Below are 18,322 nucleotides of genomic sequence, written 5' to 3' on the forward strand. Positions count from 1 at the left end.
GTAGCGGGGGAGAGAGAGCGAAGGTTGGGACGGCGCGATACCATCCGAGTAGGGGCAGTGTGGGAAATGTTGGATGAGAGCGAGAGGGAAAAGGATACAAGGTAGTGGTCGGAGACTTGGAGGGGAGTTGCAATGAGGTTAGTGGAGGAACAGCATCTAGTAAAGATGAGGTCGAGCGTATTGCCTGCCTTGTGAGTAGGGGGAAGGTGAGAGGGTGAGGTCAAAAGAGGAGAGGAGTGGAAAGAAGGAGGCAGAGAGGAATGAGTCAAAGGTAGACGTGGGGAGGTTAAAGTCGCCCAGAACTGTGAGAGGTGAGCCGTCCTCAGGAAAGGAGCTTATCAAGGCATCAAGCTCATTGATGAACTCTCCGAGGGAACCTGGAGGGCGATAAATGATAAGGATGTTAAGCTTGAAAGGGCTGGTAACTGTGACAGCATGGAATTCAAAGGAGGCGATAGACAGATGGGTAAGGGGAGAAAGAGAGAATGACCACTTGGGAGAGATGAGGATCCCGGTGCCACCACCCCGCTGACCAGAAGCTCTCGGGGTGTGCGAGAGCACGTGGGCGGGCGAAGAGAGAGCAGTAGGAGTAGCGGTGTTGTCTGTGGTGATCCATGTTTCCGTCAGAGCCAAGAAGTCGAGGGACTGGAGGGGGCATAGGCTGAGATGAACTCTGCCTTGTTGGCCGCAGATCGGCAGTTCCAGAGGCTACCGGAGACCTGGAACTCCACGTGGGTCGTGCGCGCTGGGACCACCAGATTAGGTGGCCGCGGCCATGCGGTGTGGAGCGTTTGTATGGTCTGTGCAGAGAGGAGAGAACAGGGATAGACAGACACATAGTTGACAGGCTAGAGAAGAGGCTACGCTAATGCAGAGGAGATTGGAATGACAAGTGGACTACACGTCTCGAATGTTCTGAAAGTTAAGCTTACGTAGCAAGAATCTAATTGACTAAAATGATTAAAATGATACAGTACTGCTGGGGTAGGCTAGCTGCGTTGTTGACACTACCCTAATCAAGTCGTACCGTTGAGTGTGAAGTTTCTACAATGCTGCTTTTCGGGAGCTAGCTGGCTAGCTAGCAGTGTTGGTTACGTTACGTTGCGTTAGGAGAACGACAATAGCTGGCTAGCTAACCTAGAAAATCGCTCTAGACTACACAATTATCTTTGAAACAAAGACGGCTATGTAGCTAGCTATGTAGCTAGCTACGATCAAACAAATCACACCGTTGGGACTGTAATGAAATGAAATGAAAATGTGATACTACCTGTGGAGCGAAGCGGAATGCGACCAGAATGCGAAAGTTCTATTCAGTAGACGTTGGCTGGCTATTGGCTAGCTAGGAGTGTCTCCTACGTTAAGGACGACAAAATAGCTGGCTAGCTAACCTCGGTGAATTAAGATAATCACTCTAAGACTACACACTCTAAACTACACAATTATCTTGGATACGAAGACAGCAAAGACAACTATGTAGCTAGCTAATACTACACTAATCAAGTCGTTCAGTTGAGTGTGATAGTTACTACAGTGCTACGGTAGCCGGTGAACGTATGCTAGCTGGCTAGCTGCTAGGCAGATAGGAGGACGACGAAATACGATAATAACGCAATTATCACTCTAAGACTCCACACTCTAAACTACACAATTATCTTGGACGAAGACAGCAAAGACAACTATGTAGCTAGCTAACACTACACTAATCAAGTCGTTCAGTTGAGTGTGATAGTTACTACAGTGCTACGGTAGACGGTGAACGTGTAATCCACCGCATCATAATGAAAGGGGAAAAAATTAAAATAAGCCCTTTTATTGGTATGTGTATACATCACCTACATCCTTTCGTGCTCACTGAAAGGCAGACATAGGCTATACTCTTCAGTTGTGAATACGACTATTGTTTCAACAATACCAAACATTAGGAAAACCTCAGAACAGCCTCAATTCATGGCACATGGACTCTACAAGGTGTCAAAATCGTTCCGCACGGATGTTGGCCCATGTTGACTCCAATGCTTCCCACAGTTGTGTCTAGTTGGCTGGATGTCCATTCTGACCATTCTTGATACACATGAGATACTTAAGCAGAAGAATCCTAGCAGCGTTGCTGTTCCTGACACAAACTGGTGCCTACTACCATACCCCGTTCAAAGGCACTTCAATGTTTTTGTCTTGCCCATTCACACTCTGAATGGCACACATACACAATCCATGTCTCAAGACTTAAAAAAACACTATTTAACCTGTCTCCGGTCCTTCATCTACACTGATTGAAGTACATTTAACAAGTGACATCAATCTAGGATCATAGCTTTGACCTGGATTCACCTGGTCAGTCTATTTCATGGAAAGAATATATGTATACAGGTGTCGGATCTTAATTTGATCACCCTGTTGCAGGAAATTGAGACGCAGACCATTTAATGAGAGACTTTGTGAATACACACAGATCTTTCTTGAATTGTATGTGTGTAAGTAAGTGGGGACGGGGAGAAGAGTGTACTGGAGGAGTGTGGGGTATCCTGTCTGGTCATTTGTTCGTGGGCTGTAGCCTCAAGCCTGATATGCATAATAATACAGCCAGTGTCACATTTTTGATACTTCATTCAAAGTGCTTTACCTTAAAATGTGCAAACAGGCTTAAAAACAGGAAGTGCTAACTGGTGGAGGGTGACTGCATTTTGCCTGTAGTAAATAGATGTGTAAAGACAAAGTAATATCATGAAATCTAATTTTGTCTTAGCTTGTAGCGTAGAAAATATTTTATTTGATTTTGGATCACAGGATATATGCAGCAATTTCATTCACTTGTATTACTTATCAAGAGAAGGAAGGGAGGTAGGGGGAAAGGGAGTTTCTTCAACCAATCCCATCTACACCCATCTATCCACTCTTATGGGTGTTTTCTGTTAAGAAGCTAAATAGCACTAAAGGAAGTAAGCAAAGGCACTATGTGTAATCCTGGGATTAAGTATACTTATTGGTATAATTCTATAATGGCCTATAGTTATCTGTACTTAATCCTATAATGGCCCGTAGTAATATTATAGTCCGATAATGGCATGTAGCAATCTTATAATTGCTTGTAGTAATCTGCACTTATTACTTTCTGGAAATAATGTATAGGTGTGCCACCAATATAATTGATCCAAGGAACTAGAGGGGAGGGGAAACCCCGCCTAGAGGAAAGAACTTAGATTTGGAAACAATAGTGGAGTAAAGCCAAGGGGATATGGTTATTAGCATAAAATGGAGGGACTATGAAACTGGTATAAGCATGAAACTGTATAAAAGGAGTGGACAGACTGAGTCCGGTAGTTGGTCCGTTTGCCAGCTCGGCTTGTTACTTTGTAATAAAGTCTATTTTGAATTCACAAGTTCCGGTATCGGAGAAATATGATTGAGTGAATATTTCCACGACACTCTCTCCCCCCACACCCACATCCCTCTATCTGTCAACGGTCAGTAAAAATCACACTTGAACATTGAATTTAACTGATTTAATCAAAGGGCAGTTGAACAAGAGTGAGCAAAGTTTAGTATGAGGGGGATAAAGTAGTTGACTTGGCAGCCTGTCAGCATGGGATTGGTGCCAACAGAAAAACAACTTCCCCTGATGTATCCTGGAGAGAAAGGGAGAGTGAGCTAAAACCACACGACATGAGAGAAATGGAGAGACACTTTGAGAGCATCATGCTTAACAGGAAGTGTAAATTGGGGTATTTCTTTGAAGGGTGGGGAAGGAGAGGAGGGTCTCAGCTGACGTCTAAGAATAGTGATATATTTAAAGTGGAAATTTCAGCCTTTTTAAATCTTGAATACAGTACAAGTTTGCATTTCCTGCTGTGCAGGACATTTCCTGCAACAACAGGGTGATCCTACACCTGTATACATTCAGAGAAGTAGGCCAAATATCACAGCAATAGTCGTGTTCACAACTGAAGGGTATAGCCTACATCTGCCTTCAGTGAGTAGGAAAAGACGTTGGTTTAGTATACCCATACCAATTAAAAGTGTTATTTTAACTTACTGTATTGGCTGATGACTACATGACATTCATGATGATCAGCTCAGATGCCATACTGTGCTTTTCTCCTGCGGGAACATTCAGAATACACACACACACACACACACACACACACACACACACACACACACACACACACACACACATAATTGAACATGATTGATGAATTAAGGTCGCTAATTATTAAAGAACTCCCCTCACCCCTCCCCTCACCTAGTTGTCTTGGTCTTAATTGTCTAGGTCTTAATAGTGCAGACACTAAGCCCTCCACGGTATGAGTTTGACACCCCTGGTCTATAGCTTGACTGGATGTTGTTGTATGTGTAAGCAATTCCTAAGTTAGCTATGCAAACCTCCAGATATGTAACCATTTACAGTAACGGAGGTTCATTATTTCTCAGTCAATTCACACCATCAGCCGACAGAAGATCTAGCTAAGTATTCTACATAAAGTGATGGAGAAATCTTACCTTTCTGCAGCAGGTAGCTCTAGTCGGGCAGCTTCATCAAGTCCATATGTTATGGATTTGATGTTTAACTTTAAGAAGCTAGGATTTAAAGTTGTCTTTTCCTACGGAAACAGATAGTGCCTTTCTCTAAGCAGTAGGAAGCGGATTATTCAGTGAACCTTTATCTGTTCTTGATTATGGTGATATGATTTATCAAAGTGCTTCTGATGCTACTCTTAAACCTTTGGATGCCATCTACCATCGTGCCCTTCATTTTGTTACAGGAGACACTTTTGATATTCATCACTGCATCTGGTATCGAAAGGTTGGCTGGACTTCGCTAAAGACCCGTAGAGCTCTATATTACTCCTTTTATGTTTACAAGGCCCTACTTCATAAACTTCCATCTTATCTAACTTTGCTGTTGAAGTATAGACACCTGAGTTGCCTAACCCGTTAACGGGATTGGTTAACTCTTGAGTTTCCTAGGGTCTCCACTGAGCGAGGTAAATCTGCTTTTAGTTTTAATGCACCGTATTGCTGGAACAAAATTCAAAATATATTTCATCTTGATATTCTGTTACCCATTAAAGTATTAATGGATGACTTATTTGTGGAAGAATGTAACTGTTTTTCTGGGTAATTTGGGATGTTTTATTTGTGCTTCCCATGACTGTGTTTTTGTATTTTAATGTGTGTATATATTTACTGCAAGTCACAGGAGGCTGGTGGCACCTTAATTGGAGAGAACAGGCTCGTGGTAACGGCTGGAGAGGAATTGGTGGAATGTTTTCAAATACTTCAAACACATGGTTCCATGTGTTTGATGTCCTTCCATTATTATGAGCTGTCCTTTCATTATTTATGAGCTGTCCTTCCCTCAGCAGCCTTCACTGCTGTACAACATTACAACATTTACAACATTAACAATGTCTACACTGTATTTCTGATCAATTTAATGTTTTTTTAAATGGACAAAAAAAAGGTGCTTTTCTTTCAAAAGCAAGGACATTTGTGTGAATTCAAACTTTTTATTATATTTTTTGCATTGTTGTCAAACTGATATTTGACACTTATTAATGCCAAAATAATATTCAAAATGGTGAGTCTTTTTTCCTAAACAGGTGGGGCTCAAAACAGCCTTTGCCACACCTGCTCTGAATGACAGATTGATGCTGACCAACAGACTGTACCTCTTACTGTACCTTTCTAGAAACACAATGTAATACACAGTCATATCCAGTAGATGGAGTCATTACACAGAGAGATAAGACTGATTAAGGTACTTTTCAAGATGTTTACAAAATACTTACATCACTACAAATCATTTTGTGTACCCTAGGGGATGATTTTGCGCCAAGAACCATAACCAAACATGCTTAAATCTATAGAAAATATGTGCTACTTCCAGTAAGACATCCTTTACGCCTGAAGAATTTCCCCTTGTCCCTTGCAGCCTTCAGATAATAATGGGTTCAATGGTCTCACACATGCAATTTTCCCATTCACAGTCACGGAGTCATAATTATATGAGATCATAAAACAAGGACCTGTCTGACAACCTCTTATCTGTCTCTATTCCCAACATCAATACATGCTATTAATTACGCCACTTACATGCTATTGACGAATTTAGGGCAAGGGTTGCTTTGCAGAGAGACTTCCGGGATTGAAACATACTCTGTTTCACGGAAACATGGCTCTCTGGGGACATGCTGTTGGAGTCGATACAGCCACCGGGATTCTTTGTTCGTCGTGCCAACAGGAATAAACATCTGTCTGGGAAGAAGAAGGGTGGGGGTGTATGTTTCATGAGTAATGGATCATGGTGTAATTGTAACAACATACAGGAACTCAAGTCCTTCTGTTCACCTGACCTAGAATTCCTTACAAACAAATGCTGACCGTATTATCTCCCAAGATAATTCTTGTCGGTTATTGTCACAGCCATGTATATTTCCCCTCAAGCCGATACCCCAACGACCCTCAAGGAACTACACTGGACTTTATGAAAACTGGAAACCATATATCCCGAGGCTGCATTTATTGTAGCTGGGGATTTTAACAATGCAGATTTGAGAACAAAGCTACCTAAATTCTATTAGCATATTCATTGTAGTACCTGGGCTGGCAAAACACTGCATCACTGCTACTCTAACTTTCGCAATGCATACAAGGCCCTCCCCGCCCTCCATTCGGCAAATCTGACCACTACTCTATTTTGCTTCTCCACTCCTATAGGCAGAAACTCAAACAGGATGTACCAGTGACAATGACCATTCAACGCTCGTCTGACCAATCGGAATCCATGCTTCAAAATTGTTTTGATCATTCGGACTGGGAAATGTTCAGGGTAGCCTCAGAGAATAATATAGATTTATATGCTGAGTCGGTGAGTGAGTTGATAAGGATGTGCATAGGAAATGTCGTACCCACTGTGACTATTAAAACCTACCCTAACCAGAAACCGTGGATATATGGCAGCATTTGCGCAAAACTGAAAGCGTGAACCAGTGTAGTTATTCCCTCCGCAAGGCAATCAAACAAGCGAAATGTCAGTACATGGAGAAGGTGGAGTCGCAATTCAATGGCTCAGACACAAGACGTATGGTGGCAGGTTCTACAGACAATCACAGACTACAAAAAGAAAATCAGTCACAGACTCCGACATCTTGCTTCGAGACAAACTAAACACCTACTTGCCCGCCTTGAGGATAGCACTGTGCCACCGACGCGGCCCACTACCAAGGTCTGTGGGCTCTCCTCCTTCCTGGCCGTCGTGAGTAAGACATTTAAACGTGTTTACTCTCGCAAGGCTGCAGACCCAGACGGCATCCCTAGCCGCCGTGCTCAGAGCATGCGCAGACCAGCTGGACCAGCTGGCTTGTATGTTTACGGACATATTCAATCTCTCCCTATCCCGGTCTTCTGTCCCTACATGCTTCGAAATGGCCACCGTTGTTCTTGTACCTATGAAGGCAAAGGTAACTGAACTGAATGACTATTGCCCCGTAGCACTCACCTCTGTCATCATGAGGTGCTTTGAGAGACTAGTGAAGGATCATATCACCTCCACCTTACCTGTCACACTAGACACACCGCAATTTGCATACCACCCCAATAGGTCCACAGATGATGCAATCGCCATCACACTGCCCTATCCTATCTGGACAAGAGGAATACCTACATAAGAAAGCTGTTTATTGACTACAGCTCAGTATTCAACACCACAGTACACTGCAACCTCATCATCAAGCTTGAGGCCCTGGGTCTCAACTCTGCCCTGCGCGATTGGGCCTCCTGACAGGCCGCCCCCAGGTGGCGAAGGTAGGAAACAACATCCCCACTTTGCTGATCCTCAACATTGGGGCCCCACAAGGGTGCATGCTCAGCCCCCTCCTGTACTCCCTGTTCACCCGTGACTGCGTGGCCATGCACACCTCCAACTCGATCATCAAGTTTGCAGACGACACAACAGTAGTAGGCTTGATCACCAACAATGACGAGACAGCCTATAGTGAGGAGGTGAGGTCACTCAGAGTGTGGTGTCAGGAAAACAACCTCTCACTCATTGTCAACAAAACAAAGAAAATGATCGTGGACTTCAGGAAACAGGAGAGGGAGCACCCCCCCTATCCACATCGTCGGGACAGCAGTGGAGAAGGTGGAAAGATTTAAGTTCCTCAGCGTACACATCATGGACAAACTGAAATGGTCCACCCACACAGACAGTGTGGTGAAGAAGGCGCAACTGAAGGCTGTTCAACCTCAGGAGGCTTAAAATCCTCACAAACCTTTACAGACGCACAATTGAGAGCATCCTGTCGGGCTGTGTCACCGCCTGGTATGGAAACTGCACCGCCCACAACCGCAGGGCTCTCCAGAGAGTAGTGCGGTCTGCACAACGCATCACCGTGGGCAAACTACCTGCCCTACAGGACAGCTACAGCACTCGATGTCACAGGAAGGCCAAAAAGATCAAGGACAACAACCACCTCAGCCACTGCCTGTTCACCCCACTACAATCCAGAAGGCAAGGTCAGTACAGGTGCATCAAAGCTGGGACAGAGAGATTGAAAAATAGCTTCTATCTCATGGCCATCAAACTGTTAAACAGCCATCTCTAGCAGAGAGAGGCTGCTGCCTACATACAGACTTGAAATCATTGCCCACTCTAACAAATTGATCACTTGTCACTTTATTTAATGCCACTTTAATAATGATGTCAGAGGAAGGCCCTAAAAGTTGTCAAAAACTCCAGCCACCCTAGTCATAGACTGTTCTCTCTGCTACCCCATGGCAAGCGGCTTCTTAACAGCTTCTACCCCCAAACCATAAGACTCCTGAACAGCTAATCAAAGGGCTACGCAGACCATTCTTTTACGCTGCTGCTACTCTCTGTTTATAATCTATACATAGTCACTCTAACTCTACCCACAGGTACATATTACCTCAATTACCTCGACCTACCGGTGCCCCCGCATATTGACTCTGTACTGGTACTACCTGCGTATAGCCTCGCTTGTTATTTTACTGCTGCGGTTGAATTATTTGTTACTTTTATTTTCTATTTTCTACTTATTTTTATTTTATTTTTTCGGAACGTCTTAAATCATTGTTGGTTAAGGGCTTGTAAGTGAGCATTTGACTGTAAGGTCATAGGTCGAATGCCTGTTGTATTCGGCGCAGGTGACAAATTTGATTTGATTTGTATTTCATACCATCTATTGCATCTTGCCTATGCCGCTCTGTCATTGCTCATTCATATATTTATATTTATATGTACATATTCCTATTCCATCCCTTTACTTAGATTTGTGTGTATTAGGTAGTTGTTGTGGAATTGTTAGATTACTTGTTGATATTGCTGCACTGTCGGAACTAGAAGCACAAGCATTTCACTACCTTCGCAATAACACCTGCTAACCATGTGTACGTGACCAATAAAATTTGATTTGATTTTAAGGCTAGAGAAGAACATCAAATTCCAGTAATATATTGCTCCTTGGTACACGGGGATAGCCCATACAACTACACCTGTGAGGACATGTCAACATCTTATCTCTTTTCCAAGCATCAGAAACATGGGATTTCCTTCAGGAGTTCAAAGAGGGTCCCTTCTTTCTTTTTCTCTTTCGCTTTCGGGTTTTTCCTTCTTTCTTCCATTTTTAACTGTATGGCTGCACTAAAACTAGGCTACAGATGTTTGAATATAGCCCGGGTGCATCTTCTGCAGGTATTTTGAGATGTTTTCATTTCTGTCAGCAGCTGCCATGGGGGCTTTATGGTTGAATAAAGAAAATGCGTCATTCTCACCATGGCTACAGGCACACATAGACATGTTGTTTATTGAAAAAAGTTCCTTTTTTAAATGGTTTGATTGTGAATGCGTTATGAGAACATTTGTATGACTGCAATCACTGTCTGAGATAAACAGGGGAACATGTCTGTGTTTCCTTTTCCAGTTTATCTCATCAAAGCCTTCCATGACGATGAAACTTCAGACGTAAATCAATGGTAGCCAGAGCCATATATCTCTGTGTATGGTTCTGTTTGATGGTGGCATTTCAATAATGGAAGATAATTGGTTTGCTCTTTAGAAACTTCCGTTTTTCAGTGGTCTTTCCTGTCAAGTTGCACACAGCAACCAATACAGTCCTGTGTACTAGGACCATCTTTTCCTCTCTTTTCTTTAATACATGTTTACATCAAATTTACCCCCTTTTCTCCCCAATTGGTAGTTATGGTCTTGTCCCATCACTGCAACTCCCGTATGGACTCAGGAAAGATGAAGATCGAGAGTCATGCATCCTCCGAAACACAACCCTGCCAAGCCACACTGCTTCTTGACACACTGCTCGCTTAACCCGGAAGTCAGCTGCACCAATGTGTCGGAGGAAACACTGTACCACTGGTGACCATGTCAGCATGCGCCCGGCCCACCACAGGAGTTGCTAGAGCACAATGGGACAAGGACATCCCAGCTGGCCAAACCCTCCCCTAACCCGGACGACGCTGGGCCAATTTTGCACCGCTTCATGGGTCTCCCGGTCTCGACCAGCTACGACCCAGCCCAGGATCGAACCAGGGTCTGTAGTGACGCCTCAAGCACTGCGATGCAGTGCGTTAGACAGCTGCGCCACTCGGGAGGACCTTTTCGCGCTCTTTTCTATAAACGTGCTCTATACTAAACCTACAGGTAAAACAGGTGTCTCAGGATGTAACAGTCATTTTCCTCTATACATTTACATTTAAGTCATTTAGCTACAAACATTTGTTGTGAAATGGCAAAATGGCACTGCAGACAATCTCTCGTGGACAGAATACGTAAACGTAAAAGGTACAAATTACGCAAAATTTTTGTTCTGGGTTAACTGAGATTACTGTGGACATAGCAACATTGATACAGTGCAGTGTAGGTACTGTATGTGTACTGTGTGGGATGTTTCCACACTCCACAGATCACTTCCTTCACAAACATGACAAATTCCTCACGTGCAGATTATGTCTATTCATAATCTGCATAATCTGCACCTGTCTATTCATAACGGCAATGCATCAACATTACATTTCATGGACAAATTACAATCTATATTTTTGTTGTATATGAGTTACTGTAGGTTTGATTTTCTTACAATAGCAATACTGTAACATATTTTGGACTAAGTACACATAGCAGTACTAATACTAGCTACTGCATGTAGCCCATAAAATATCTGACTCTAAAGGAAATACTTTCTTTAGGAACCCGAAGGAAATAATTCTGCTGACAGAAAAAAAAGACTAAAAGCTGCCCCACCTTGATACATTGCACAATATTGTCTTAAGCTCTCGTCAATATACCTGGGCAATGCCTAGAGTGTCTTGAAATGTTAACAATTAAGTGGTTAAGAATAACTGAAAGAGAGAGAGAGAGAGCGAGATATATATATATATATATATATATAGAGAGAGAGGGATAGGGAGAGGGAGAGGGAGAGAGCCTTGTGGGCAGGCTCTAGATTTCCCTCTATTTAAAATGCAATCATCGCCCTACTTGTCATCTGTGGGGCTTTTGTCTCTCTTGTCTGTGAACCATCTACTACACTACAACCATCCCTTACTGGAAGAGGCACAGTGACAGACAGGGTTAGCTACAGACCAGCCGCCTGCCTCACACAGCTAGAGTACAATACCAAACCAGCATACCTGAAAGAAGACATCTCCCAACCAAACTTTGAACAGACTTCAGCACTATAGTGAGGTCGCAGGACTGGGAGTGAAGATGATTTTAACTACTATATTGATGGTGTCTCTCTATGGGCTCTCTCTGGCCCAAGGGGAAGGAATGGAAAGGATCCAGGAATGTAAAACCAGATGCTCCAAGGTAGGAAATCACCCTTCCTGTATCTTTCTGAGGAAACACTGTTTCTGTTTCAAACACTTCTCAAGTGTCTATGAGCAGCATAGCTGCTTTCACTTTGAATACTACTGCTAATATTATTACTATTGCTTCTAAAAACGGACTATAGCTTAACTACAAACAGAGCATACTGTACTGTTGACAATAATCAGAAGTGAGAGTAGTGTTTGTCATACCATGACCAATAGGTTGTAGTATCAGTGTATCATATTTTCCCTCTTGCACGTAATAGAACCTTGATATCATATTCCCCATATATTCTGAGCAACCATGGCAACCAAACAAAGTAAAGGATTATAATGATTATGTGGAGTTGCTACACCATTAGAGTTCATCACTTCATTTGGCAGTGGCTCTGACTATACTCTGACTGAACTTTTACATTTAATACAGTGAAACACAGTGGCTGAGTGTAGGACATGAAGAGTTATCACTTAGGTGTGTTGACCATTTGAAACTTCAATATTGTGATGTAGTTTAACGATTACAAAACGACCCTGGATAGATTCTTAACTGGTGGTTGGAGACCCAAATTGGGTCGCGGGAGGCTTTGAAAGGGTAGCTGTGTTATTTAAAATCTTGATATAATATATTTATATGAAATATATACTCCATTCTGAACTTTAATGACTAATCCCAGAATCAGATATAAAGTGTGTAAAATGATTTTTTAAAGTATTTAACTTTGAAAAATCACATGCAGTATTTTAAGAGCTACAAAATGTAGGATCTTAATTTGATCCCTCTTCTGTTGCTGAGAACTTTCCATGAAATGCAGACTTGTACTGTATTCAAGGTTTAAAAAGGCTCCTAAATTTCAGAATTTCCACTTTAAAATGTCAGACTGGTTTTGCCCAAATGAAAAATGTCAATCAACCGCTACAAAAAATGTCCATGAATAACAATCCATATAATAATTGAAAGTTCCTGTTGCTGCAGGACTATTTTCCTGCTCTACTGAAGCTGTAAACTGGATCAAATTAAGATCCTACATCTGTATTAGCACCGCTAGCAAATTTGGTTGATTTTGTGATCCCAACATTCATCATCAAGAATATGAGCTATAAAATAGTTATTTCTGGTTGCTTGTCAATGTTATCTGGCTAACTCATTGATCCTGCTTTGTAGTATACTCCTCTGTTAGCCTTGATACTTTCTGCCTGTGTTCGCATCAGAGGCTGATGGGAGGAGCTATAGGAGGACAGGCTCATTGTAAAAGCACGTTCCAGGTCGCACGCACCAAAACATTAGAGTGCACCTGGAGTGACATAGGAAAATAACAGGGCTACTTCATAATTTCTCAAAAGAAAAACATCAACCAATTTCTAAAGACTGTTGACATCTAGTGGAAGCTATAGGAACTGCAAGCATATTTCTATTAAAACGGGCTTGCCATAGAAAACCAATGGAAAACAGATTAACCTCAAGAAATGTTTTCCCTGGATGGATTGTGCTCGGGGTTTCGCCTGCCAAATCAGTTCTGTTATACTCACAGACTTTATTCAAACAGTTTTAGAAACTTCAGAGTGTTCCCCATCCAAATCTACTAATAATATGCATATCCTAGCTTCCGGGCCTGAGTAGCAGGCAGTTTACTTTGGGCACACTTTTCATCTGGACGTGAAAATACCGCCCCCTATCCCAGAGAGGCTAAGCACACAGCCAAAACAACGCAGGAGTGGCTTCGGGACAAGTTTCTGAATGTCCTGCCAAGTTTCTGAATGCCCCCGCCAGAGCACGGACTTGAAACCGATCGAACATCTCTGGAAAGACCTGAAAAAAGCTGTGCAGCAACGCTTCCCATCCACCCTGACAGAGGTTGAGATTATATGCAGAGAAGAATGGGAGAAACGCCCCAAATACAGGTGTGTCAAGGTGTGTATGACGCTAGAAATGCAGTGATGAAAGCCGATGGGATTCCTAATCAGACACGTTTGTTCTACATGTGGTGTGGATTTCAAAAAGACAAGAGTTTTCTTTTAGATGCTCATCTATCTAGAATGAGAAACCCATTTGAATTAGATCAGATGGGTGTGTTGTAACTGTTGCCAAATAATGACATTAACATATATTGCTAAGAATGTGAGAGTAGGATGACTCCCCCGACTTCAAAATATTTGTATTTCTAGACAGACCGCAATTTCTGATACCATGATGCATTCTGATCAACTGGCTTGTTCTTGTGTCAGGAAACTAATTACCACATTTATCAGATAATATACTGTACCTGGCCAATACAACAGATCAAAGATTTTAAAACCAAATTCCTATTTACTGCATTTTGGTCTTTGTAGGGCAGAATAGAGAAATTGTTGGAAATAAGTCAAAGATGAGAGAACAGTCAAATGAACTGATAACTGACAGGCATGGTGGAGTAAAAAATATCTGAATGGTGTGAACTGATAACTTGTGAGTTCAAATCCCAGGTGAGGACATGTTGAATAATAATGACTGTAGAAATGAACATGCACAATGTAATCATGTTTGTCAAATATGCAAGTGAAAAGCATTGTGTGTGTCAGTATCCATAACCTTGCCAACAGACAAAAAATGTCCTGACAACTAATACACAAATGTTCCTGCAATATTCTCCTAACCCTTAGAAAACTGGACGCAAATGTTCTTGAAACTTCCCATGAAAAGTGTCTAGAACATTGTTGTATATTCTGAGAACATTGTAACCACATTCTAGATATATTCTGTTTGAGGGAATGTTCACACAAACACAGCCCTAACTAATGGAAAACTGGACAATCAAACATTAGGGGAACATTACGGGTAATGTTACAAAAACGTACTCTCTCCCTAGAATTGTTAGCCGGAATAGTGGCCAGCTGGGCTTGTTTTTTGTTGTTGTACTGCACAGCTGGGGTTGTGAGTACTCTGTTAAGTGTATAATGTGTATAAGTAGTATAAAGTGTATATCAAGTGCATAAATAAACATCTTACATTGTCTTTCATCTTCTCTCTGCAGGGCCTCCATTGCAAAAGTAAAACCCACTGTGAGTGCAATACAATATACCCATTACAAACAATGTTGTTATACTCTGTGTGTGTGCTTGATTGTGTTGACAATGACACTATGGTAAATCTCTGATGTGTCCTGTGATCAGATATAAATTGATGTCTGAAATACATTTACAATGCAAGGATCCAGTTCCAATGTTTGAGGTATGGGTGGTCTGAGTGATACAACTTTTGCAGGTTTGTTCATTGAAGCATGGAACCCCCATACAGTACAATAGTCATAGTCCAAGTAGACTAAAATTTGATTTGATATCTATCATCTGATAAGGTAGTAGTCAGGGCTTTCGCATGAAGTATGAGTAGAGTTGACTCCTTTTTTGTCATTACATTGCTGGCTGTTGGATATTGCTGGTTGTTGTATATTTGTATACATTTGTCCTTAAAGTTTAGCTATTTTGAATGTGAGTAAGATTTCCAATGAATTTATTATGGAAAAAAGCTTGAACTTGAATACATCCACTGACTTTAACCTCCTGTTTCCCCATACAGATTCCTTTGCCCCATGCAGGACCCAGAAAGCAGGCCTCAACACCAGTGTTCTCTTCCACAACGTCAGCCTGTCCACAGTGATGAGGTGTGAGGGGAAACAGAAGTGCTCTCTTCACTTTCGAGTTCACACTGCTCTTCAGCTCAGTGGTAGGTTGGGCTCTCTGTTTTGAGATTTCATGTTGAAATATTTTCTGCCTTGTTAACGTCAAGGATTTACAGGAAGTCCAGAGAGGACATATTCCAAAAATTGGTCCCTCGTTATGTCAAGATAATAACTTATTTATCTCATTATCACTACATACTCGTTATCACTACATGTCGAGATCACGAGATAATCAAAAGTATCATGCATTATCCATGAATATGTTCAGGTGCACGATAACCACTTAATCAACGAGCCCTGTGGCTGCATTGATCGCAATGCGGGGCATGTAAGCCCTGAACAATGCCTGAGCCAGCACTGTCTCCCGGGCTGCATGCTGCCCCAAAGACCAGAGCCATTGCATGCAAAGAACCACGCAGCTAACTTGGCTAGTCTTGTGAGTTAGCTAGGTAGTCTTGTTAGCTAGTAAGCTAGCTTGTTATCTATGCTGGTTGTTAGCTTGCATAACAGATATGTGTATTTTAAGGGACACCGTGTTTTGTGGATAATTTGCATTTACAGTGGGTGAGCTCCATTCCTGATAGGCTGATCAGGTTAAATTTTAGCCTTAAAGGCTAACAAATCAGGATGCTGCCTTGTAGGCTGTTTCATAGGTAATGCTCATTGCAGGCAGATTAGTTGTCAAAGTATAGTTAGTATAGTTAGTTATAGTTAGATGCACATCTAATCCAGGGGGAGAGCTCTATTCCTTACAGGGTGATCAGATTCAATAGTAGCCTCAGAGGCTGATATCAGAATGCTGCCTTGAAGGCTGTCGGCAGAGCCTTACATATGAAACAGCCTACAAGGCAGCATCCTGATTGGTAGGTCGACTGATTGACTGATAACCTGAACCAGGTTACAGTTTGAATCTTTCTCTTGAGTGGGCAGCCTGATGAAAGCCAGTCAACATTTAAATCGTCCAGAAAATATACCTCTCTGTTGATATCACATACATTATCAAGCATTACACACGTTATCCAGATACTGACTGTTAGCACTTGGTGGTCTATATCAGCTTCCCACCAGAATGGGCTTTAGGTGAGGCAGATGAACCTGTAGCCACATTACTTCAACAGTATGTAACATGAGATCCTCCCTAAGCTTTATAGGAATATTGTTCTGAAGATAAACCACCACAACTCCACCTTTGGCATTTCTATATTTTCTGTAGATCTCATAACCATGTATTGCTACCACTGTAACATCAAAGGTATTATCTAAGAGAGTTTCAGAGGGTGTCAGAATATGAACGTCAGCTGTTGCTAGTAAATTATTGATTTCATGAACCTTGTTTATTAAGCTACAGTTGGACAAAAAAGTATTTAGTCAGCCACCAATTGTGCAAGTTCTCCCACTTAAAAAGATGAGAGAGGCCTGTCATTTTTATCATAGGCACACTTGAGAAAAAAAAATCCAGAAAATCACATTGTAGGTTTTTAATGAATTTATTTGCAAATTATGGTGGAAAATAAGTATTTGGTCAATAACAAAAGTTTCTCAATACTTTGTTATATACCCTTTGTTGGCAATGACAGAGGTCAAACGTTTTCTGTAAGTCTTCACAAGGTTTTCACACACTGTTGCTGGTATTTTGGCCCATTCCTCCATGCACATCTCCTCTAGAGCAGTGATGTTTTGGGGCTGTTGCTGGGCAACACAGACTTTCAACACCCTCCAAAGATTTTCTATGGGGTTGAGATCTGGAGACTGGCTAGGCCACTCCAGGACCTTGAAATGCTTCTTACGAAGCCACTCCTTCATTGCCCGGGCGGTGTGTTTGGGATCATTGTCATGCTGAAAGACCCAGGCACGTTTCATCTTCAATGCCCTTGCTGATGGAAGGAGGTTTTCACTCAAAATCTCACGATACAAGGCCCCATTCATTCTTCCCTTTACACGGATCAGTCGTTCTGGTCCCTTTGCAGAAAAACAGCCCCAAAGCATGATGTTTCCACCCCCATGCTTCACAGTAGGTATGGTGTTCTTTGGATGCAACTAAGCATTCTTTGTCCTCCAAACACGACGAGTTGAGTTTTTACCAAAAAGTAATATTTTGGTTTCATCTGACCATATGACATTCTTCCAATCTTCTTCTGGATCATCCAAATGCTCTCTAGCAAACTTCAGACGGGTCTGGACATGTACTGGCTTAAGCAGGGGGACACGTCTGGCACTGCAGGATTTGAGTCCCTGGCGGCGTAGTGTGTTACTGATGGTAGGCTTTGTTACTTTGGTCCCAGCTCTCTGCAGGTCATTCACTAGGTCCCCCCGTTTGGTCTTGGCCATAGTGGAGTTTGGAGTGTGACTGTTTGAGGTTGTGGACAGTTGTCTTTTATACTGATAACAAGTTCAAACAGATGCCATTAATACAGGTAACAAGTGGAGGACAGAGGAGCCTCTTAAAGAAGAAGTTACAGGTCTGTGAGAGCCAGAAATCTTGCTTGTTTGTAGGTGACCAAATACTTATTTTCCACCATAATTTGCAAATAAATTCATTAAAAATCCTACAATGTGATTTTCTGGATGTATTTTTCTAATTTTGTCTGTCATAGTTGAAGTGTCCCTATGATGAAAATTACTGTGGGATCAGCAGAGGCATTCAGAGCAGTAAGAGGGACATCAATTAGGTTACTTACATTGTGCCTTCCAACACCGCTGGCATAATGTACATTTGCTGAAGCATTATGACAACTCAGCGGCACAATGGTAGGGATAAATGAGCTGGGCTTGGATCATTGATAAGTAATTGTCTCAACGCAGCCTTAAAATGCTGTGGAAGG

At 42.1% G+C, this 18,322-nt stretch overlaps 1 protein-coding gene across 1 annotated transcript in view; it reads left to right on the plus strand.

The window, feature by feature from the left end:
- Positions 1-11,526: 11,526 nt before the first annotated feature.
- Positions 11,527-18,322, plus strand: part of il17rel (interleukin 17 receptor E-like) — a 37,376-nt gene continuing 30,580 nt past the window's right edge. The window contains 3 exon segments of the mRNA XM_029630005.2: positions 11,527-11,845; positions 14,856-14,883; positions 15,398-15,544. Of these exon segments, the coding sequence (XP_029485865.2) occupies positions 11,807-11,845; positions 14,856-14,883; positions 15,398-15,544 (214 nt within the window). The 5' untranslated portion in view covers positions 11,527-11,806.

The sequence above is a fragment of the Oncorhynchus nerka genome, linkage group LG23 (assembly GCF_034236695.1).
Source record: "Oncorhynchus nerka isolate Pitt River linkage group LG23, Oner_Uvic_2.0, whole genome shotgun sequence".
In the NCBI taxonomy this organism is placed as follows: Eukaryota; Metazoa; Chordata; class Actinopteri; order Salmoniformes; family Salmonidae; genus Oncorhynchus; species Oncorhynchus nerka.